General features: G+C 36.0%; 2 protein-coding genes across 2 annotated transcripts; both read right to left on the reverse strand.

The window, feature by feature from the left end:
• Nucleotides 1-936: 936 nt before the first annotated feature.
• On the reverse strand, nt 937-8,992 carry LOC131125119 (kelch-like protein 40a). Its single transcript, XM_058066319.2, has 6 exons — nt 7,861-8,992; nt 6,557-6,717; nt 6,259-6,366; nt 4,247-4,432; nt 3,912-4,061; nt 937-1,402 (listed from the first exon to the last, which is right to left on the reverse strand). The coding sequence occupies exons 1-6, from the start codon at nt 8,953-8,955 to the stop codon at nt 1,291-1,293; spliced, it is 1,812 nt and encodes a 603-aa protein (XP_057922302.2). The 5' UTR covers nt 8,956-8,992; the 3' UTR covers nt 937-1,290.
• A 1,251-nt stretch (nt 8,993-10,243) lies between these two features.
• Nucleotides 10,244-23,899, reverse strand: hhatla (hedgehog acyltransferase like, a). Its single transcript, XM_078791384.1, has 12 exons — nt 23,837-23,899; nt 21,770-21,884; nt 17,566-17,633; nt 17,357-17,470; nt 15,676-15,870; nt 15,411-15,620; nt 14,101-14,272; nt 12,757-12,901; nt 12,651-12,686; nt 12,392-12,593; nt 11,273-11,414; nt 10,244-11,195 (listed from the first exon to the last, which is right to left on the reverse strand). The coding sequence occupies exons 2-12, from the start codon at nt 21,873-21,875 to the stop codon at nt 11,053-11,055; spliced, it is 1,533 nt and encodes a 510-aa protein (XP_078647510.1). The 5' UTR covers nt 21,876-21,884; nt 23,837-23,899; the 3' UTR covers nt 10,244-11,052.
• Nucleotides 23,900-25,146: the final 1,247 nt, after the last annotated feature.

A 25,146-nucleotide genomic window follows, 5' to 3' on the forward strand; every position in this document is an offset into this window, starting at 1 on the left:
CAATTCAGGTGTAAGATGAAATTTTTATTTTTATTTTTATTTTTATTTTTATTTTTATTTTTATTTTTATTTTTATTTTTATTTTTATTTTTATTTTTATTTTTATTTTTATTTTTATTTTTATTTTTATTTTTATTTTTATTTTTAGAATGAGCTGAAAAAATATATATTAAAATATTTTTGTATAATAATGATAATTTTATATTTTAAATTTACACCTTGTTGAGTACTGTTTACGTCTAGCGCACAACAATAATGAGCGACGCGCACTGTTCCCGCATGGTTAGCACCACTTCCTGTATCCTTGAAGCAGTTGCGAACATAAGTTGTGAATCAGAAATTTGGAACATTTCAAGATGTTCTTTGCGCACAGGCACGCAACCCCGCACAGTTTAGACATTAGACCTGTTAACCACCCACTGAATCACAAAATTGCGCACCACTGTGGAGACAAAGTGCTTGCAAGTGTAAACAAGGCTATCGGAAACCCTCAGTTTAGACATTTTTATGTCTTCTGCTTGTTCTTTCGTGAAGCTAAGATTTAAAACCTTCTTTGTCGGTCCTTGAATGCACCATTGTTGTGTTCTGTGAGACCCATCTGTCCATTTCATACTTGAAATGCATTTTGAGGAGTATTTAGGACTTAACAAGTGAATCTAATCGGTTATTCTTATTGGAAATGTTGATACAAAAATCATAGGCAATTGTCAACGTCAAGAAAAAAATCTGTCTTTTCAAGTATTATGGCCGGTTCATTGAATGCAGCATCACGATGAAGCTTCTGCAGCTGCTACTATGCCATTAGCTTGCTTGAGATGTTCAACTCCCTGGAAAATACCTCAGACAAAATGTCACACGCACCAATTGTACACATATGAAATTGTAAAGATGAGTTTATGGCATGTTTTTATGGTGATGACTTATCGTGCTCAGGTGTCAACTGGATATGGATGTTTACATTTCAGACTAAATGTTGTTTGCATCATGTTAATAATATGTGTATATTTGTATGTAAACGTGCTGTACTGTACAGTATATGGAATGAGCTTTTAAGATGTTATTACATCATTTCCGTGGAAGATGAATAAAAAACCATATGCACTTTGACTGGATGCTTCCAAGTCATCACGTAACGAAATATAACAACAGACTGATGTAGAAATCGACTTTTTATCAAATATATTCAGCACTTTATGATGCATTTTTTTGTCCTTATTTAGACTCAAACATCTTACTCAGTTGCAAAAAAAACCGAGACTCCGAAGTGAGCAACTTTCACACTGATTGTCGTTATAACTTGTTGAGTCGCAGAGTATTGAGGCGAACGGGAACGACGGTGGCTCCTTCGGCAAAGCTAATCTCACGTAGAATCCCACTCCAGCACTTCTTTGCTTCGTCATACCTGTGGGAAGATTTAGAGTCATTGTCGTCATGTCGTTACAACAGTGGTTCTCTATTATTGTCTGTAACGCCACCCCCGACCCCCCCCCCCCCCCATGCATCGTTGTGACGAAAAGCGTCACTTTTCAGCCTGACAGCCATGTGTTTACATTGGTTGATTTTTTGATACTGATGAGACAACATGATGATTGGTCTTAGGCTGGCCACAATAAAAGGCCGCTACAAAATGTGCAGTTCAAGGGGTCCCTGACATAATTCATCAACTGTATATTGTCTGTCATTATGTTTTATAATTTTTGATCATTTTTGAAAATGAAAATTTGCAAAAATGACGTTTCTAGTGGCTGCGCGGTGGTTAAGTGGTTAGCATGTAGGCCTCACAACTCGGAGACCGGAGTTCAATTTCAGCTTCTTGTCTGACGCTGACAGCCATACGTTTACCTTGGTTGATTTTTTTTTATGCTGATGAGACAGTGTGATGATTGGTCTTAGGCTGGCCACAATAAAAGGCCACTACAAAATGTGCAGTTCAAAGGGGTCCCTTACATAATTATTCAAATGTATATTGTCTCTTATTATGTTTTATAATTTCTGATAATTTTTGAAAATGAAAATTTGCAAAAATGACATTTCTAGGCCGAGTGGTCAGCATGCAGGCCTCACAGCTAGGAGACCAGGGTTCAATTCCAAAACTCTGACTCTCAGCTTCATGTCTGACGCTGACAGCCATACGTTTATGTTGGTTGATTTTTGATGCTGATGAGACAACATGATGATTGGTCTTAGGCTGGCCACAATAAAAGGCCGCTACAAAATGTGCAGTTCAAGGGGTCCCTGACATAATTCATCAACTGTATATTGTCTGTCATTATGTTTTATAATTTTTGATCATTTTTGAAGAAAAAAATTGCAAAAATGACATTTGAGTGGTTAGCATGCATCTAGGAGACCAGGGTTCAATTCCAGCTTCATGTCTGATGCTGACAGCCGTAAGTTTACGTTGGTTGATTTTTTGATACTGACTGGCCACAATAAAAGGCCGCTACAAAATGTGCAGTTCAAGGGGTCCCTGACATAATTCATCAACTGTATATTGTCTGTCATTATGTTTTATATTTTTTGATCATTTTTGAAGAAAAAATTTGCAAAAATGACATTTGAGTGATTAGCATGCATCTAGGAGACCAGGGTTCAATTCCAGCTTCATGTCTGACGCTGACAGCCATAAGTTTACGTTGGTTGATTTTTTGATACTGATGAGACAAAATGATGATTGTTCTTAGATTGGCCACAATAAAAGGCCGCTACAAAATGTGCAGTTCAAGGGGTCCCTTACATAATTCATCAACTGTATATTGTCTGTCATTATGTTTTATAATTTTTGATCATTTTTGAAGAAAAAATTTGCAAAAATGACATTTGAGTGGTTAGCATGCATCTAGGAGACCAGGGTTCAATTCCAGCTTCATGTCTGACGCTGACAGCCATAAGTTTACGTTGGTTGATTTTTTGATACTGATGAGACAAAATGATGATTGTTCTTAGACTGGCCACAATAAAAGGCCGCTACAAAATGTGCAGTTCAAGGGGTCCCTGACATAATTCATCAACTGTATATTGTCTGTCATTATGTTTTATAATTTTTGATCATTTTTGAAAATGAAAATTTGCAAAAATGACGTTTCTAGTGGCTGCGCGGTGGTTAAGTGGTTAGCATGTAGGCCTCACAACTCGGAGACCGGAGTTCAATTTCAGCTTCTTGTCTGACGCTGACAGCCATACGTTTACGTTGGTTGATTTTTTGACACTGATGAGACAGCATGATGATTGGTCTTAGGCTGGCCACAATAAAAGGCCGCTACAAAATGTGCAGTTCAAGGGGTCCCTTACATAATTAATCAATTGTAATTATAATAATAATAATATATTAATAATTAATAATATATTATTAAAATATTCTTTTTGTTTTGTATTAAAATAAAAATAAAATTAACAATAAAATTAACAATAAAATTAAAAATAAAATTAAAAATAAAATTAAAAATAAAATTAAAATTAAAATTAAAACAATAATAAAATAATAATAATATATTATTATTAATAATAATAATCATATAATAATTATTTATATTTTTATTTTTTCATTTTAATTTTTTATGGAAAAATGTAATTATCTTCTACATTGTTCAATTTATGACATCATCAGGTGACACCTGTCAGCTAAAGCAGCGTAAACAAACGCTGATGGTCGACTTATATTATTATTATTTTTATAATAATAATTTATAATAATAATTTTATAAAAATAATAATAATAATAAATAATAATATATTATAAAAATATTCTTTTTATTTTGTATTTTTTTGTATTTTGTATCGCTTTAAAAAAATTCAACAAAGTAGAACATAATTATGGGACCCTTTAAATATATTGTGACTGTAGGAGGCCCTTGGTAGAAAAACTAAGGACGCCCCTTGCTTTAATAAAACATGTAGTAAGTCCTTCTTACCTCCAGATGTCAGTCATCTCTGTTGGGACTGGCTCATCACTGCTTTCACTGGGCATCATTGCAAACCCCCCCACTGCATACAGGGAGCCCCCCATGGACATCAGACTAAGAGAACTACGCTCCTGGGGGAACTCTGTGAACTCGGACCACCTTGATAACACACACACACACACACACATTGGTGTTAAGTCATATGCTATATTATATTATTATATGACACTAAGAGCTATTTTACAACGTGATCATCTGCTACTATTCCCGCTTCATGAGTCATTTCACATGCTTCATCTCTTAAAGATGGCCGACAGCAGTCAGTATAAAAGCTGTTGTCTTACTTGTTACCGCCGATGTCATAGACCTCCGCAGAACTGGTGAGACCTGAGTCCGTAACCCCCGTCATAACAAAGATCTGGTCCTGGTGGACGGCGATACCAAACAGGGAGCGGGCCGTCTTCATGGGGGCTAAGTCCTTCCACTCAAATTTAGTGGGGTTGTAGACACACACTCTCCTCATGCACTTCCTGTGTATGACAGGAAATGTCGGATTAGAGGGCTGCATGGTGGTCGAGTGGTTAGTGCGGAGACCTCACAGCTAGGAGACAAGGGTTCAATTCCAAAAGCGTCACTCTCAGCTTTATGTATGACGCTGACAGCCATAAGTTTACGGGGGTTGATTTTTTTATGCTGATGAGACCAATCAGACTGGCCACAATAAAAGGCCACTACAAAATGTGCAGTTCGTGGGGTCCCTTACATAATTAATCAACTGTATAATGTCTGTCATGTTTTATAATTTTTGATAATTTTGGAAAATGAAAAAATGACATGTCTAGGCCGAGTGGTTAGCGTGCAGGCCTCACAGCTAGGAGACCAGGGTTCAATTCCAAAAGCGTCACTCTCAGCTTCATGTCTGACACTGACAGCCATACGTTTATGTTGGTTGATTTTTTTATGCCGATGAGACAACATGATGATTGGTCTTAGGCTGGCCACAATAAAAGGTCACTACAAAATTGTCTGTCATTATGTTTTATAATTTTTGATAATTTTGGAAAATGAAAATTTGCAAAAATGACATTTCTCGGACGAGTGTTTAGCGTGCAGGCCTCACCGCTAGGAGACCAGGGTTCAATTCCAAAACTCTCACTCTCAGCTTCATGTCTGACGCTGACAGCCATAAGTTTATGTTGGTTGATTTTTTTATGCTGATGAGACAACATGATGATTGGTCTTAGGCTGGCCACAATAAAAGGCCACTACAAAATGTGCAGTTCAAGGGATCCCTTACATAATTAATCAACTGTATATTGTTTGTCATTATGTTTTATAATTTTTGATAATTTTAGAAAATGGAAATTAGCAAAAATGACATTTCTAGGCCGAGTGGTTAGCTTGTAGGCCTCACAGCTAGGAGACCAGTGTTCAATTCCAAAACTCTCACTCTCAGCTTCATGTCTGACGCTGACAGCCATAAGTTTATGTTGGTTGATTTTTTTATGCCGATGAGACAACATGATGATTGGTCTTAGGCTGGCCACAATAAAAGGCCACTACAAAATGTGCAGTTCAAGGGGTCCCTTACAGAATTAATCAACTGTATATGGTCTGTAATTATGTTTTATAATTTTTTATAATTTTGGAAAATGGAAATGTGCAAAAATTACATTTCTAGGCCGAGTGGTTAGCTTGTAGGCCTCACAGCTAGGAGACCAGAGTTCAATTCCAAAAGCGTCACTCTCAGCTTCATGTCTGACGTTGACAGCCATAAGTTTACGTTGGTTGAATTTTTGATGCTGATGAGGCAACATGATGATTGGTCCTAGGCTGGCCACAATAAAAGGCCACTACAAAATGTGCAGTTCAAGGGATCCCTTACATAATTAATCAACTGGATATTGTTTGTCATTATGTTTTCGAATTTTGGAAAATGAAAATGTGCAAAAAGGACATTTCTAGGCCGAGTGGCTAGCGTGCAGGCCTCACAGCTAGGAGACCAGGGTTCAATTCCAAAAGCGTCACTCTCAGCTTCATGACTGACGCTGACAGCCATAAGTTTACGTTGGTTGATTATTTTATGCTGATGAGACAACATGATGATTGGTCTTAGGCTGGCTACAATAAAAGGCCACTACATTCCAAAAACATGCTCCAAATTGTCCATAGGTATTAATGTGAGTGTGAATGGTTGTTTGTCTATATGTGCCCTGTGATTGGCTGGTCACCAGTCCAGGGTGTACCCCGCCTCTCGCCTGAAGACAGCTGGGATAGGCTCCAGCACCCCCCGCAACCCTCGTGAGGATAAGTGGTAGAAAATGAATGAATGAATGAATGTCGGATTAGCACTTACTTGCTGTCTGATTTCCCTCCAATGACATAGACAAGGCCTTTGTGTGATACGGTGCCATGAGCGTACACCACGTATGGCAGAGGGTCCGACTCCCCCCATTTGAATGACCTGAAAAAAGAGGTCAAAACACTACTTTAGGTGCTTTAGATCAGATTGTACCCTTCAATCCTCCCTTCTTTCCCGGCACCCTTCATAGTTTCCCGTATTTTAACTTCTTAACAATCCAGAATGAACCCCTTCTGGGATAGGCTCCAGCATACCTGCATCGTCTAGCAAATGGATCACTGTCTGTACTTACTGTCGGTCATAGATCATAACGGAGTCCAGAGCGTGTTCTCCTTCCTTCAGTTCCTTGCCTCCAACAACAAAGATGGAGTTCTCCACTTCGGTCAGCCCGAACAAACAGCGAGGGTTTGGTTGTGAGGGCATTCCTAACCATTCCGAACTTACTGGGTCAAACTGGGAATGACATTAATGACAAGGGATCTGAAATCTGCACACAATCTTTCGGTCATATAGAAATGTTACATCAGATTTGCTTAATTATGTAATTATCTTCTACATTGTTCAATTTATGACATATTCAGGGTGACACCTGGTCGACTTATATTATTATTATTTTTATAATAATAATTTATAATAATAATATAATAATAATAATAATAAATAATATATTATTAAAATATTCTTTTTATTTTTGTATTCAAATAAAATTAAAATAATAATATATTAATAATAATAATAATAATAATAATAATAATAATAATCTTTTATAATATTATAATAATAATCATATAATAATTATTGATATTTTTACTTTTTCTTTTTCATTTTCATTTTTTATGTAAAAATTTAATTATCTTCTACATTGTTCAATTTATGACATCATCAGGTGACACCTGTCAGCTAAAGCAGAGTAAACAAACGCTGATGGTCAACTTATATAATAATAATAATAATAATAATAATAATAATAATAATTTATAATAATAATTAATTTATAATATAATAATAGTAATATAATAATAATAATAAATAATAATAAATAGTAATATATTATTAAAATATTCTTTTTAGTTTGTATTAAAATAAAAATAAAATTAAAAATAAAATTAGAATAATAATAATAATAAAATAATAATAATAATAAAATAATAATAATAATAAAATATAATTAATAATATATAATAATAATATATTATTATTAATAATAATAATATTTTATAATATTATAATAATAATCATATAATAATTATTGATATTTTTGTAAATATTTATGTAAAAATGTTGTGTTGCTGCTGGATGTTCATTATGCAACTAATACTGTAAGTTAATTTTCTTTTCCAAAAAAGGAAAGTTAAAGACTTTTGTCCTGAACTTTCCTCTTGGACAAAGACGTAGTCAAACTGCCGTATTCGTTTTTGCCGAGTGACACTACTGCGATGACGTCACTTCCAGAAATGAGACTCAACAGCTCATCATGGCTGCCGTTGTTGACTATAAATGTCATTTTTGTGAATTTACCGTTGGATTTCAGGAATCGAACAATGTAGAACACGATATCAGAGACCCTTTAATGGACTTAGCAGTTAAAAATGGTACCTGTAAGAAGTAAGAACTGAAGGGTTCGTCTTGGTTTTCCTGGTTGTAGAGCATCCCGCCCACAACAAACACCTGGTTCTGTTTGGTCACCAAGCTACAGTGGTTCTTTGGAATTTCCGCCGAGTCCGACACCACAAAGCACTCATTTCCGACCGGCTCGTAGGCCACGGTCCCGGTTTCACTGATCATCAGTATCAAGTCCTGCTCAAACATCCCAAAGCGGGGGTTGTTGTTGAGAATTCCTGGTAGATAACCTTCCTGGTCTTCTTCACTCCCGTCAGTATTTTCTTTCCTGGGTTTGGGGAGACGACCTCTGTGAGCATCCTTGACCAGATCCAGGTCTTTCTTGATGTCCTGGTTGAACCGGATCAAGTGATGACTTTCCACTTTTTCTTGAAAATATTCCAAAGGAATCAACCTGAATCGGATGCAGTGCAGCAATTCGGGAAGCTCCTGTTTTCGTGTTTTCTCATCATGTCTCACCCAGTCCATCAGAGATTCAAAGACCACTTCCTCGCGATCCACATTAAGAGCGTCGGCGCCGATGATGAGGGCCAGTTCTGTTCCGGCGAGCTGAAGGAAGTCCTGGTCTCTGATGACAACCTGGTACCGTTCGCAGATGAACTCCTGAGCGGTCGAAGCGAGTCTGGGACAATCCAGGAGCAATCCCAGTCTGAAGATCGCTAAGCAGTTTCCGAGAACCAGTTTTTCTTGGAGGTAGGATACGCAAACGGAGAAAATCGACGGGATCTGGTACATGTTAGCCACCATGAAGATGTCCTGGACGTTCTGTTCCGTTAGGTTGATGTCAGACGTGTAGAGGTAGCGTAAGATCATCCCCATGGTGCCAGGTTCCACATCTTTGAGGTCTATCACCCGTTTTTTGCTCTCTTCCAGGTCGGAGAGGAACATGGCCTTGAAGAACGGACTACTGGCTGCCAAAACCAAACGGTGACAGGGGAACTCTCGTTCCTGGATTTTGAGGACACAGTCCACAAACTTGTCGTTCTCTAAAAGATCGCATAGTCCGTCTTGAAGCAGGGTTTGCTGGTACATCCGAGGCTGCTCCGTAGGGTCGATAGCCAGAGCAGCCATTTTGTTCCGTCGCCTTCTTCTGAGGGTTCTGCTCACACCCCACCACGTCAGCACACAAGACTGCCACGGACACACGCTAACCTCCTAGATCAGTCTAGTACGCTTCAACGGGTCGGCTGCAGCTGTCATTGGCCGTCAGACCTCCCGGGGTATTTATAGACGGGCACACGCTCAGAGCTGAGGAATCCATTTTGGTGGATCGGAACGGAGGGCAGACCCACCCATGCATCATGAGGACCCCCACAAACAGCTGAATGACTTAACGGGTTATATCAAGTAGGCAACTAAGATGGACGTCATTTTGATAATATGAGAAATTTTATATTACATATTACACAGGAAGTTAAATAGCTAGTCAGTCGTGATACTACATAAGTATTATTATTATGACTTTTGAAGAATATATCTTTATTTAATGGTAGTATCGAAAATATTTAGATTAATTAGTTATTTTACCAATATAACCATATTGTAACTTGCTATGGCTAATATGAAATGAACAATTATTGTGTAAAAAAAGGCCAGAAAAGTCGGGCTTTGGAATGATTAAAACGTTCAATCATGGTTATTCACAATTTGCAACAATTTTACCATATTTTATTTACAAAAAGATAGGATAAAACACATTTGTATTTAAGCTAAAACATACCACACGTCTGAAAACAATAGTCTCTTTAAGCAAAAGGTGTGGAGTTCGAAGACACTACGATTTTTTAAAAATCACGTTTTGTTATTATTTATTAGGATTTCTGAGCAAACGTAAATTATTCTCCATTCTGAGTTATGAAGTGAATGATTGTGAGAATATCCAACTATTGGTTATTAGTTATATTTATTTTAATTTACACCGATAATGAAGACGTTATTGTGATGTTCGGAGTGTCAGTGAATGCATTTCGCGGTTGTGGGGCGAGAATCAGGAAGTGACTCACCAACTTTTCTTCTCACGACGACATCATTTCCATTCACCTGAATTTCAGCGTTTAACAGTAAACTATATACTTATAAAGGCCGGGAAATATATATATATTGCGGTTAATTGATTTATTGATTATTGTGACAAGCTAATACTGGTGAAATATGAGCTCTTCTTCTGGTTCCTGGTAAGACTCCTTCCGGCATGCGGTATTTTGGACCACCTGAAGGGTCTTGAAATATTTCCTATTAACCAAGAGTTGTATTTATTTATTATATCCAACCTGGAGGTCACAAAAGCGTTATTGACTTAGTACAAATAATAGTGCTTTGTTCCTTCAATAATGCCTGTGCCTTAGAGGTATTGTGTCCCCATTCCATGTTAATAGTTTCTCGTATTTTACCTGTCGAAAAAAAACCAAACAAACACTAACTGGAAAAGGAGGCAGAGGTCAAGAAAGTTCAAATTGAGCGGAAGAGATCAACAGATTCAATAAGCATCGGTTTGCCCTTTAAAGGTTTACTTTAATGTCATTGTGTGCGAGTGGAACGGCGCTAATAATCAAATCCGCCTCAACTACACCCCCTTGTGGTGATATTGAGGGCAGCACCAGTGTTAGACCCACCATAACAGCAATACAAACAAATGAAACTGTTAAATGCTTGTAGGTTTCGATTTAATTCTCCGTGATAAAACTACGGTTTTTTATGCATTGAGGAAGACTTTATTCTTGTTTTGCTTGATGAAAAAAATCTTACACTGAGATAAGGCAATGCAGTGAGTGTAAACATGACAAACAGGTAGGAAAACCTACAAAATCCTGCACATTCAAGATCGATAGTAAGTCCTAAGCATTATGGCCTGGAGTTATGTAGATACACATCATTATAATAGCTGCATGCAACGTGGAGTGCTCCACTGCACCTTTTTATATCTACGTTTTCACCTTGTAGCCCTTGGATAACATTCTCTTTATCAATATCGGCATTGTAATATAATTCACTCTATTGTTCCTTTACAGTACCATCACCATGCATACAAAATCTAATGGTGAGTCTTTGTGCCAAAGATTGTTGTGATCGTCTCCGGAAAGTGCAACCGAGGTGAAAATTATAAGTCACAAGCAGGCTGGAAGTGCTGCAGATGAAAAATGTGAGGCGGTGTTCCTGACTTCCTGATGTTTATTCTGCCTTTTCTTTGCCACCATCTAGCGGCTTGACTGCCTCCGCGTCCTCCTGCAGGGCCTGCTGACGCTCCCTCTCTTTGACCAACTGGACGCCGCAGTACGTCACCAGTAAGACAGAAAGGCTCGACATAGGAAAGCCTGTGTGTGGGAAGGGGAACAGTAATACTGTGAAACAGGTGGGGGGAAAAAATATGGTGGGTGTTTTTCTCGCCTACCTTTGAAAAGCAGTCTTCTACCAACCAGTTTGGCAAACTCCAGACTGTTCAGGGAGAGAACATTGTAGAGGACGATAGCCCAGAAGTTGGCGGCGTTGAAAAGACCTCGGATCCTACGCGACATGGCTTCACCCATGACACCCTACATGTAGAAAAATTTGAGTGACAGCTGTTCTGACTGTGACGTCGTTGAAAGGTACGCTCATCGGGCACAATCGAATTATCTGTGTAATTACCTAATCTAGTAAAAACACTAATTGAGTCATACTTCATAAATATGTGGTAATACAGACAAACTGCACAGCACAATACCAATTAGCAATTAGCTTTGTTTTTTTTTTTAATAGGCCCGCGGACAAAAATATGATTTTACAAGAAAACAAAAAAAGAGGAGAAATCAGCAGTAATTTTACATGAAAAAAGTCAAATTATTAAGAAAAAAGGTTCAATCTAATCCTTATTTCACAAGAATGAGGAGAAGTTATTAAAGACTTTTATGAAAGACTTTAAAAAATATTTTTCATGACATTTTTTGATAATAAAGTAAAACATTATTTGCGAAAATGTGTATTCTAATGAGAAAAAAAATTCCAATTTGACAAGAATAAACTCACAATGTTATGAGGAAAATGTCAATTTAGCATAAAGTTGAAATATGAAATATTAAAGAATAAAAAAATATATAAGACATAATATAATGAAAAACAAAATAAATAATATACCAAATAATTTGAAATATTTTATTAAATAAAAGCAACAGAAAAATTAAAAAAAACCAAGAATTTTACTATAATTCAAAATATTAAATTCAAAATATTAATCAATATTAGTAATAATAGTAAAATATTAATTAGTAAAATATTAAATTCAAAATAGTAGTCAATATTAGTAATAATAGTAAAATATTAATTAGTAAAATATTAAAATCAAAATAGTAGTCAATATTAGTAATAATAGTAAATATAAAATTTCAAAATAGTCATAATATAAAAATTGTATTCTAGCAAGATTAAAAGTCACTATTTTTAGGGAATAAGCTTGTAATATTATGAGGAAAAATCATGTCAATTTAGTAGCATAAAGTTGAAATATTAAAGAAAAAAATCATTTTTTTCTCACCTCTATGGTGGAAAATGGCGGAATGGAGAAGAACTTGGCCACCCAGAGCTCAAAGTTGAGTCCGAAGCAGTTGAAGAAGGACCAGATGTAGACCAGCTCGCACGGGCCCAGCCACAGTGTGGTGATGGCGAAGGTGCACAAGGTGGCCAGGAGCTCGCGGAAGATTTGATCGTGATCTCTCCCGATGTAGTCATAAACATACCTGAGAAAGGAACGCTCTTATTGGCTGACCTAACGCACCGCATGTGTAAACCCTCACCTGCACAGCCAGTCATTGATGCCTCTGTCAAAGTGCCTATAAAGACCAAATAGAAGTGAGCTTCGTGTTTGAAAGAAGAATGTCCTGTAAATGTGGCCATACTCACGTCTCAGCGAAGACATACAGCATGGTGATACACTTAGGGGGCTGAGGAGGGTCCAGGTGGTCCAGCGTCGCCACCGTGTTAATCACGCCGAACATCACGGCTGCTTTCAACCAATCATACACCAGGTTGGAATAGGCCAGACCGGCTGTCAATGTCAGGGCAGATACACATTCATATTATTCTGCTTATACTGTTTTATACTGTTTTGTGATTGAAGTTTGTTAAATTAAATTAAATTAAATTAAATTAAATTAAATTAAATTAAATTAAATTAAATTAAATTAAATTAAATTAAATTAAATTAAATTAAATTAAATTAAATTAAATTAAAGAAGGAAAAGTTGTACGAGATTTGTGGATTTATATACAGATGAGCGAAAATTTTGCTCTGGTTTTGTTCACTTTGTATGAAAACTTTATTGTATTTTTCTACTACAAAAAGAATATGAATGTGTTTTTTTAAATTAAATTAAATTAAATTAAATTAAATTAAATTAAATTAAATTAAATTAAATTAAATTAAATTAAAGTTGTAGGAGGTTTGTGGATTTATATACAGATGGGGGAAAATTTTGCTCTGGTTTTGTTCACTTTGTATGAAAACTTTATTGTATTTTTGACCTACAAAAAAAGAATCTGAATGTTTTTTTATTAAATTAAATTAAATTAAATTAAATTAAATTAAATTAAATTAAATTAAATTAAATTAAATTAAATTAAATTAAATTAAGAAAGAAAAGTTGTAGGAGGTTTGTGGATTTATATACAGATGGGGGAAAATTTTGCTCTGGTTTTGTTCACTTTGTATGAAAACTTTATTGTATGTTTTGACCTACAAAAAAAGAATATGAATTTTTTTGTATTAAATTAAATTAAATTAAATTAAATTAAATTAAATTAAATTAAATTAAATTAAATTAAATTAAATTAAATTAAATTAAATTAAATTAAATTAAATTCATAAACACATTCATATTCTTTTTGTAGTAGAAAAATACAATAAAGTTTTCATACAAAGTGAACAAAACCAGAGCAAAATTTTCCCTCATCTGTATATAAAACCACAAATCTCATACAACTTTTCTTTCTTCACATCACACGTGACTCTTCGCCGTGACGTTAGTGCCGCCCCATTTATGCGCTAAAATACTTTTTGTTTGTTTTTGTTTGCATCGTAACTCTGCTCCGAATTCCCGCACGGCGCGAATTAAAAAAAAGAAAGTGAGGTAGTGTTTCTTCCGTCATGCATTTACTTATCAACCGTGCCTCCACAAGTCAGTTACCCGTAGATGCCACTAGGTGGCAGCATCATTGCAGAGGCCTTCCTGGTGACTACCAACTCACCTAGACACCAGTCGGACAGCTTGGTGACCAGCTTCATGTCACTGGGGATTGTCAGGATGTAGAGATAGTGGAAGAAGACGTCCACCATCACAATCAATCCCAGATGCAACAATGCTCTGGTGGTGATGTTCCACATCTCCCTCTCCTTGCGGCTCAGCTTTGTGGCATTTGCCTATGCCGGTCAGATGGACAAGCACATTACAATTCATGGCAGAAAAGTACGTGCTAGTCACTTATTTCAAATGACAAAAGAATGCAAAAAAACTTTAACATTTTCCGCTAATAGGGTGCCTTCAAGGACCCCAGAACAAACTACGAAATGTCAACGCACTCTCAATGAAGCATAAAACATAAAAAATTGTGCATTGTACACTTGACTTCCATAATCATGTATTTTTTAATTATTTATCGGGAAATTCAGCAGTAGAAAATAAGTAAATTTTGGGAAAATATCAGTTCCCGACTAGCTTTTTGTGAAAAGATGCAGTTCTAGCATAACTTGTTTTGCTTTTGTGACAGCGGAAATATCTACACTACATCATAAATTACACAAAAAAAGGTTGTTTTACATCAAAACAATTAGTTGGGAACTGATATTTTCCTGAAACTTACCTATGTTCTACTGCTGATTACTAAAGAACAAAAAAAAGTAGAAAGAATTAGTAGTAGAATTAGTAGAAAGAATGCAGAAAAACTTTAAAATGTCTGTTTTCCGCTACTACATCAAAACAATTAGTTGGTAACTGATATTTTCCAGAACAAACTACGAAATGTCAATGCTTAAAGAAAAAAACGCTCTCAATGAGGCATACATTAAAAAATTGTGCGTAAAAAAGGTTGTTCTACATTAAAACAATTAGTTGGTAACTGATATTTTCCTAAAACTTACCTATGTTCTACTGCTGATTACTAAAGAACAAAAAAAAGTAGAAATAATTTTTTTTTTCTGGTGAAAGATGGGAGTCTAATCTTTGTTTTGTTAGGTTCCATTTTTATATAGCCATAGAACACAATAATCTATGTGCCTTGAAAGATCAGTCAGTCTTTTGAAAATTGGCTGGGAGTTAATAGCATGTTGCACTGTTAAAGAATATATGAGAAGAAAAATAGTTACAAGTTTTGGAAAATTAGGCTGTAAAGAATTGATATTATGAGAATGAAGTCATAATATCATAAAAAGAAAAAAAAATGCAAAAAAAATTGCAAAAATGGGAAAAAATAGCAACTATGAGTTTGAGTTTTTGTCCTATTTTTTTTTTTAAATATATATATTTTTTTACACATTAACTCGACAACAACAAAAAAAATACCTGGGCGTGATATTTGTCAAAAGTCATGATGGGTCCGAAGAAGAAGAAAGGGAGGTAGAAGTTATACTTCAGCAGGTCACAGAACGTGTAGCTGCCATCTTTCTTCTCGCAGTTCTCCAAAGCGAAGCTCATACAGCGCATGATACTGAAACCGCATCCTCCGTAGAAGAGAATATCTTGCAGGTCAAAAGAGCCCGTCACCAAGGCTTCCTGCAGGAGTTGTCAATCATTTACTGACCTCAAGTCGTGTCTTGATAAATCTCACCTGCCAGGAATTATACGGCTCCAACTTGATTGAGGCGAGGGTGGCCAGGCCTGCAGCGAAGCACATCCATTTCCTTTTGATCATGGCCACGCTGTAGAGTATGATGCAGTGAGACAGAACCAAAGCAATGAAGGTCCAGCCCATAGTGACCAGGACCGCCAAAGTCCCATACACGGCAAAGACGAAAGATCTGTGCTGTGGGGAAAACACAGTAAGCCGCTATCATTATGATGCATAATGACTGCATAACTTTCATAATATACACTATGTTAACAAACCAATCATGTTAGAACCATGAAAATGTAACACACAAGGTGTTAATAGTGTTAGAGTAAACAAACACAGCTAAGTGAGTGGAATGAAACATAACAAAGGTTATGATAACACTCACAAGTTTATTAAGGTTACCTTACATCCATCTATACCAATCTTCAGCGTAAGCATGAAACAAGACAGAGAACATGTTTAAAACATACGCAATCTGTTTTAAATATGCCATATTTCACATCCTTATACATTTCATTCTCATGCATCAAGTCGGTATCTATCCACAGTCGTTTTAACTGGAATCACGTACATAAATATATTCGTCAACAATGTGACTATAAGCCGCTATAGATCACCTCCTTGTTACTTAAAATATATTAAATAAACCAAGGGTGTCCAAAATGTGGCCTGGCATGTCCCACATACATGATAGAGTAAAATAAGTTATCCTCCCATCTTGTGTGGAAGTGGTAAGTCTGAGATTTCATAAGCGTAGAAGAAATTTATTCAAGGCTAATGCTAACTTGCTGGCTTGGGGGCTGTCTCGAGTCCCTGCAGCAAAATGGATGTCCAGTGTGTTGTTAACAATACTATAGGGGTGTTATTTTGTATCTACAGGGCTCTAATAATGTTAAAACTGTTTTTAGGAAGCCATACACAGATTATCTTTATTGTATTATTTGATTGTACCTACTATAGGGGTGTTATTTTGTATCCACAGGGCTCTAATAATGTTAGAAAGCAATTATCTGTATTGTATTATTTGATTTTGCCGTATGCGTATGCACCGTCTCTCGTCCCTGCAGCAAAATGGATGCCCACTGTGTTGTAAACAATACTATAGGGTTGTTATTTAGTATCTACAGGGCTCTAATAATGTTAAAAACAGTTTTTAGAAAGCCACACACAGATTATCTGTATTGTATTATTTGATTTTACTGTCTCGAGTCCCTGCAGCAAAATGGATGCCCAGTGTGTTGTAAACAATACTATAGGGGTGTTATTTTGTATCTACATGGCTCTAATAATGTTAAAAACTGTTTTTAGAAAGCCATACACAGACTATCTGTATTGTATTATTTGATTTTACTGTATGCGTATGCGCCGTGTCGAGTCCCTGCAGCAAAATGGATGCCCAGTGTGTTGTAAACAATACTATAGGGGTGTTATTTTGTATCTACAGGGCTCTAATAATGTTAAAAACTGTTTTTAGAAAGCCACACACAGATTATCTGTATTGTATTATTTGATTTTACCGTATGCACTGGGAAAGGTTTGGACACCCTTGGAATAAACACATAAGGCAAAAACTATATACAATATTAAAAATCAACATAATTCATATGTATATATAAATACAATTGGCAATGCACATGTTATCTGACTACGGCAAACGGTACGCACATGCATGCACCTTTGGGGCCAACAAGGTGAAGATCTTGGCAAAGATCACATGACCAGTGAGAGCAAAAAGTATATGATTGCGGAATGTCGAGAACCACATCATCCATTCAAAGTCTGCAACGTCCTGCAAAACAAAACAATTATATGATTTAGCGACGAAACTGTAAGCAAAACCACAACTCAGAAGAGCATTCCCACGTAAGAAATATAGCAACTTACCATTTTTCTGCCAAAGTAATACCATCCTGGTTTCACACTCTCTTTGAATGCCTTTCTGTTTACATTCTCTGAATGGAAAAATACAAACGTCCTGGATGACCATTGAGCAGTAAACCCTTTTTTCCAAACACAATGCATCAAAGAACACATACTGCATTTAACTGCTTATACGGTCGATTCCCCACATGTTTGCTAATCAGCATTCATGGTAGAAAACTACGTGCTAGTCACGTATTTCAGATGACAAAAGAATGCAGAAAAACTTAAAAATGTCTGTTTTCCGCAACTACGGTGCCTTCAAGGACCCCAAAACAAACTACGAAATGTCAATGCTTAAAGACAAAAACGCTCTGAATGAAGCATAAAACTTTAAAAATTGTGCGTTGTACACTTGACTTCCATAATCACATATTTTAAAATGATTTATAGTGAATATCAGCAGTAGAACATAAGTAAGTTTTGGGGAAAATATCAGTTCCCGACTAGCTTTTTGTGAAAAGATACAGTTCTAGCATAACTTGTTTTGCTTTTGTGACAGCTGAAATATCTATACTACAACATAAATGACACAAAAAAGGTTGTTCTATATCAAAACAATTAGTTGGGAACTGATATTTTCCTGAAACTTACCTATGTTCTACCGCTGATTACTAAGGAACGGAAAAAAGTAGAAAGAAACATTTTTTTCTGGTGAAAGATGGGGGTCTAATCTTTCTTTCATTGGGTTCCATGTTCATATAGCCATAGAACACAATATTTTTCCAAACATGCTCAAAGAACATTTACTGTATTTCACTGCTTATACGATCGATTCCCCGCATGTTTGTTAATCAGCATTCATGGCAGAAAACTACGTGCTAGTCACGTATTTCAGATGACAAAAGAATGCAGAAAAACTTGAAAATGTCAGAAAAATGTCTGTTTTCCGCTACAAGGGTGCCTTCAAGGACCCCAGAACAAACTACGAAATGTCAACACTTAAAGAAAAAAACTCTCTCAATGAAGGATAAAACTTTAAAAATTGTGCGTTGTACACTTGACTTCCATAATTACGTATTTTTTAAATTATTTATTGTGAATATCAGCAGTAGAACATAAGTAAGTTTTGGGAAAATATCAGTTCCCGACTAACTTTTTGTGAAAAGATTGAGTTCTAGCATAACTTGTTTTGCTTTTGTGACAGCTGAAATATCTATACCACAACATAAATGACACAAAAAAGGTTGTTCTACATGAAAACAATTAGTTGGGAACTGATATTTTCCTGAAACTTACCTATGTTCTACTGCTGATTACTAAAGAACAAAAAAAAGTAGAAAGAATTAGTAGTAGAATTAGTAGAAAGAATGCAGAAAAACTTTAAAATGTCTGTTATCCGCTACTAGGGTGCCTTCAAGAACCCCAGAACAAACTACGAAATGTCAACGCTTAAAGAAAAAAACGCTCTCAATGAAGCATAAAACATTTAAAAATTGTGCGTTGTACACTTGACTTCCATAATCACGTATTTTTAAATTATTTATTGTGAATATCACGGGTCGCGAGGGTGCTGGAGCCTATCCCAGCTGTCTTCGGGGGCGAGAGGCTGGGTACACCCTGGACTGGTGGCCAGCCAATCACAGGGCACATATAGACAAACAACCATTCACACTCACATTCATACCTATGGACAATTTGGAGTCGCTAATTAGCCTAGCATGTTTTTGGAATGTAGGAGGAGAACATGCAAACTCCACACAGATATGGCCGAGAGTGGAATTGAACCCTGGTCTCCTAGCTGTGAGGTCTGCGCGCTAACCACTCGACCGCCGTGCAGCCCGTCTGAGAAACATGCATAAAATAAATAAATCAGGATGGGGCAAACAGGTTTTCACCCCATGTTCAAACGCTATGGATGTAGCGGTTAACATCCTCGTTTGGCGTACATTTTCCGTTTAGAGTACAATATGCCGTACGTCACACAGGTAGGCGGCGTCGGTGTTGATCTCGCTTTGGATTAACTGCAGATTGCAGCATTTTCCTGATGCATGTGATTTAACGCCTGTGTGATAAAGACCACTCGCAGGCGACTTGACTATGACATGAAATCCCACACAGTTCTTCTATCACAGGGAGAAAAAAAACATGACATTTATTATGCAATTGTTTGATTAATCACTTCACAAGCACTTCAATCAATGTGACAAAATTAGACATTACATAATAGACTCGTGGTGATGCGCTCGCCTCGCCGCTCAAATGTTATCCTCTGTGTAGGAGCCTGTTTTAAGTAACAACAGCTACAGTAAGAGTACAAATTGCACTGAATACAAGGAGGTGTCATACTCATATACATGCTCTGGGGCGCTGTTCTGTTCTTAAACTGATGTAAGTCGAGTTTTTAGGGTAAGTCAGACTATGTCATTTAATCTTTAATCAGTGGTGTCCAAAGTCTGCCCCTTTTGAAAATACATATAATTTTTAAAAAGTATATTTTAAAAAGAGAGAAAATTTGAAAGAATAAAATCATAATTAAAAATTAAATAAATTAAAAATTTACCGAAAGATAGTTGGAAAATTCTATATGTAAAAAAGCATCAAATGTTTATGATAAGAAAGTGATAATATGAAGAGAACGGCTATAGAAGTGATGATGCAACTCCCCCGCCAATGGATTAAGCTTGAGAGCAATTTGAATGCCGTGAAAATGGCCACTAGGTGGCAGAAGTGTGTCATGAGAAGAAGAGAAACAGGCAGCAGGAAGAGGAAGCCCCTATAAAATGCAGCTGTTACATTAGCCAAAGTTCAGTTCCAGATGTAAAAATTGTAAAAAGTTTGTAAATAAATAATAAAAAAAAATTAAATAATAATAATAAAAAATATAAAAAATAATAAAAAATATAAAAAATAATAATAAAATATATAAATAATAATAAAAAATATAAATAATAATAAAAAGTATAAATAATAATAAAGAGTATAAATAATCATACTTTATTGTGTTGTTTATGTGATGGTATAGTCATTCATTCATTCATTTTCTACCGCTTTTTCCTCACAAGGGTCGCGGGGGTGCTGGAGCCTATCCCAGCTGTCTTCGGGCGTGAGGCGGGGTACACCCTGGACTGGTGGCCAGCCAATCACAGGGCACATATAGACAAACAACCATTCACACTCACATTCATACCTATGGACAATTTGGAGTCGCTAATTAACCTAGCGTGTTTTTGGAATGTGGGAGGAAACCGGAGTACCCGGAGAAAACCCACGCATGCACGGGGAGAACATGTCAACTCCACACAGAGAGTGGAATTGAACTCGGGTTTCCTAGCTGTGAGGTCTGCGCGCTAACCACTCATCCAGCGTGCCGCTGTGAGGGTATAGTTGTTTAGCTATTTTAACTGCCACAAAAACAAAATTTATTTTGTGTCAAAGTGAAAGTTAGGCCCCCCCTTTTTTAGTGAGGAACTGATAATTTCCTGAAACTTACCTATGTTCTACTGCTGATTACTAAAGAACAGAAAAAGGTAGAAACAACCTTTTTTTTTCCTGGAAAAAGACAGCGTCTAATCTTAATTTTGGTAGGATCCATGTTTATATAGCCATAGAACAAAATACCTTGTGTGCCGTCAAAGATCTGTTCAGAAATGGCCGGCACTGAAGGTGTTATCTTTGCAGAAATGGCTAATTAGTTAAGAGGAAAATTGAAATATTTGGAAAATACCAGTTGTAAAACAACAATTCTATCTAAAAAAATATATTTTTTCCAGTAGATGGCCCTCTCTGGAAAGCATTTGGACACCTCTGAAGTTAAATTCTACTTAAATGAACTCCCTGATTGAACTAATGGCTGTGAAAATGGATCTCAAAGTGGGAGAGACACTTACTTCTGGGCACAGAGCCAGGATACGGTTTAAGTGCAGCTTTTTAAAAAAAGCAGCCATGTATGAGCATTTTCAAGCTCCGGAACAGCAAAACTGAGCGTGCCCGCACGGACTGTACCATTCACCACCTCACACTCAGCCCTTGCACATCTGTCTGATGAGTTTGGGTATTATGCATTGTGCCAGGCTCCGCTGTGAATGACAGGCTGATAGTGAATCGGGTCATTCTTAAATTGTACTTGTATTAATAGAAAGTTGAGGTGTCGGGTGTGGGGGGGGGGGGGGGTGGTGCATAAATGTGTGGGAACACAGGCATAGCGAGCGTTCGTCCTGCCACTCACCACTCGAAGCCTCAAATATCCAACTGCCGGCCCATATCAAGGCCACAGAGAGCACTGCAGTGTAGAGATACAGCTCATATCTGGGGAGGGCAGCCTTGATCCCCATGATGTATCTGCACAGCACAGGAGAGCACAGTTAAAACACTACACACTCTCATAATATATGTATCATATATCATAAAAATCTATATTTTTCTTATTAGATTCTAACTTCTTTCTTTTAATAATTAAACTTTATTCTTGTAAAATGACTTTAATTTTTCCGTTATTTTCCGTCCTAATATTATGATATTATTCGAGGAAAACAATACAAATTTTTCATGAGGTTACGACTTTTTCTTTTAATATTTTGACTTTATTCTTGTAAAGTGACTTTATTTTTCTGTTATTTTCCATCCTAATATTATGATATTATTCTAGTAAAACAGTAACATTTTTCAGTGAGGTTACAACTTTTTCTTTTAATATTTTGACTTTATTCTTTCAAAATGACTTTGATTTTTCCGTTATTTTCTGTCCTAATATGATGATATTATTCTAGAAAAACAATAAAAAATTTTCATGAGGTTACAATTTTTTCTTTGAATATTTTGACTTTATTCTTGTAAAATAACTTTGATTTTTCCATTATTTTCCATCCTAATATTATGATAAATATTCTAGTAAAACAATAAAAAAATTCATGAGGTTACAACTTTTTCTTTTAATATTTTGACTTTATTCTTGTAAAATGACCTTTATTTTTCCATTATTTTCCATCCTAATATTATGATATTATTCTAGTAAAACAATAAAAAATGATCATGAGGTTACAACTTTTTCTTTTAATATTTTGACTTTATTCTTGTAAAATGACTTCGATTTTTTTTGTTATTTTCCGTCCTAATAATATGATATTATTCTAGTAAAACAATACAATTTTTTTCACGAGGTTACAACTTTTTCTTTTAATATTTTGACTTTATTCTTTCAAAATTACTTTGATTTTTCAGTTATTTTCTGTCCTCATATTATGATATTATTCTAGGAAAACAATAAAATTTTGTCATGAGGTTACATCTTTTAGTATTTTGACTTTATTCTTGTAAAATAGCTTTAATTTTTCAGTTATTTTCCATCCTAATATTATGACATTATTCTAGTAAAACAATAAAAAAGTTTTCATGAGGTTACAACTTTTCTTTTAATATTTTGACTTTATTCTTGTAAAATAGCTTTAATTTTTTCAGTTATTTTCCGTCCTATTATTATGATATTATTCTAGTAAAACAATAAAAAAGTTTTCATGAGGTTACAACTTTTTCTTTTAATATTTTGACTTTATTCTTGTAAAATGACTTTGATTTTTCCATTATTTTCCACCCCAATATTATGATATCATTCTAGTAAAAGAATAAAATTTTTTTCATGAGGTTACAACTTTTTTTTTTTATATTTTGACTTTACTCTTGTAAAATGACTTTGATTTTTCTGTTATTTTCCATCCTAATATTATGATATTATTCTAGGAAAACAATTTTTTTTTCATGAGGTGACAACTTTTTCTTTGAATATTTTGACTGCTGATTGCTGCTGTTATATTGTAGCTTTAAGTTGGTTGAAGGATTGGCGTGCAGCCCATTTTGCAAGTTAACGTTGCACTAAAGCCTTTCAGGAGTGAACAGGACAGTGACTTAAATAGGATTGCAGAGCTCCTTGGCTCCTTGGAATCAGCATGGTCAGCTACGCAACCCTACCTCTCTCTCCTATTATAGCCCTAGCAGTTGGTGGTGTGCAGCTGCAGGGCTATGTGATCTGAGCTCGTTGGGGGGGGGGGGGCGGCTTCACTTCACTTAATAGTGCCCGCCCTGACCAAGAGCGGTGCATCTGTTTTGCTGGATATATTGTTCTAATATCGCTGATAGGTTAGTACACTTGGAGAACAAGTTGAAGCGAGTTGGACCAAGAAAGGAGTCCTGTGTTGTGTAACCGTGGTTACAAAGTGTCCTGCATACGAGATGAAGTGTTTCTACTGCTGCTGCATGCTGAGCTGAGCTTTCATTATTACTGTACGAGACTTCACTAACCTTTTGTCCGCTCCGCACAACCAAATAAGAGCTTGTTCTTTTCGGGAATAGAGAAGAAATAAAAGAAAAAAGGGGGGGGGCCGCTGTAGGAGGTCAGATCATCCGTCTTGTGGGGGGCTCGCTGCCTGCAATCGCCAGCTTCGGCCAGTCGGGATGTTGCAGGCTCAATGCAAGGAAGGAGGGAGGGAGGGAGTGAGGAGGTGGAGTGGGGGGGGGGGGTTATATTTATCCTCCACTACTGCGCCGCAGCGAGGAGTGGTCCATGCTGTTGGCTCACTGGAGAGCCATCAAACACTCGGGGGAAGTCGTTGTGGTTCCGATGAGGAGGGGAGCAGGTGCATCAGTCAGTAGCATCTACTCAGAGATGCAGTACTGGTTATACGCCGTATATAAGTAGTATTACTAGTAGATACACATAAGAAAATACTACTATCGATACCAGATTAGTTGAGATCTAAGCCATTTCTAAAGCTTTGGGACTCCAGCAAAGCACAGCGAGAGCGAAAACATGGAACAGTGGTGAACCTTCCCAATCAAAATGGCCCCCAAGAGCGCAGCAAAGACTCATTCAAGAGGTCACAAAAGACCCCGCAACAACATCCAAAAAAAGTGCAGGCCTCACTTGCCTCAGTTGACCCTTAGACGCATGAGTGACTGGACCCTACACTCTTCCATACTAGAATCAATGCGTTTTTATGCCAATTTTGCCATTTTGGTTAGGAATAATGTATATTTGTATATTTGTATGATATTTAGTATTATATTTAGGAGTTGATAAGTTGATAAGAATCAATGGTATTGGATTCCATAGAAAATAGTAGTAACACAAAAACAAAAATGTCTTAAAATTAATAAAAGGTAAGTTAAAAATGTGAATGGCATGATATCAAAAACATGTTTTTTGAGGAATACCTGGAATATGAAATGATAAAAAAATTAAATTACAAAGATATTTCAAGAAAACAACATGACCGGGTCATTTTTGACCCACTTATGGAAGGTTGGGGTAGTAACACAAAAACAATTTTTTTTTAAAATGTAAGTTAAAAATGTGAATGGCATGATATCGAAACCATGTTTTTTAGGAATACCTGGAATATGAAATGATAAAAAAAAAATTATTACAAAGATATTTCAAGAAAACAACCTGACCGGGTCATGTTTGACCCACTTATGGAAGGTTGGGGTAGTAACACAAAAACAAAAAAATCTTAAAATTAATAAAAGGTAAGTTAAAAATGTGAATGGCATGATATCAAAAACATGTTTTTTGAGGAATACATGGAATATGAAATGATAAAAAAATTAAAT

This window comes from Doryrhamphus excisus, linkage group LG6, assembly GCF_037039965.1.
Source record: "Doryrhamphus excisus strain RoL-2023G ecotype Guam linkage group LG6, RoL_Dexc_Guam_v1.1, whole genome shotgun sequence".
NCBI lineage: Eukaryota > Metazoa > Chordata > Actinopteri > Syngnathiformes > Syngnathidae > Doryrhamphus > Doryrhamphus excisus.

Bases quoted from the DNA above. Each gene is read 5' to 3' on its own strand.
- LOC131125119 (XM_058066319.2), bottom strand. From the start codon at position 8,955: ATGGCTGCTCTGGCTATCGACCCTACGGAGCAGCCTCGGATGTACCAG. The intron at 6,718-7,860 runs GTACCATTTTTA...TGTCATTCCCAG, and splicing joins TCAGTTCTTACTTCTTACAG to TTTGACCCAGTAAGTTCGGA. The intron at 4,062-4,246 runs GTAAGACAACAG...TGTGTTATCAAG, and splicing joins TATGACATCGGCGGTAACAA to GTGGTCCGAGTTCACAGAGT.
- hhatla (XM_078791384.1), bottom strand. From the start codon at position 21,875: ATGGGGATCAAGGCTGCCCTCCCCAGATATGAGCTGTATCTCTACACT. The intron at 15,871-17,356 runs GTGCATGCATGT...TTTTCCCCACAG, and splicing joins TCACCTTGTTGGCCCCAAAG to CACAGATCTTTCGTCTTTGC. The intron at 14,273-15,410 runs GTATTTTTTTTG...TGACCGGCATAG, and splicing joins TTGACAAATATCACGCCCAG to GCAAATGCCACAAAGCTGAG.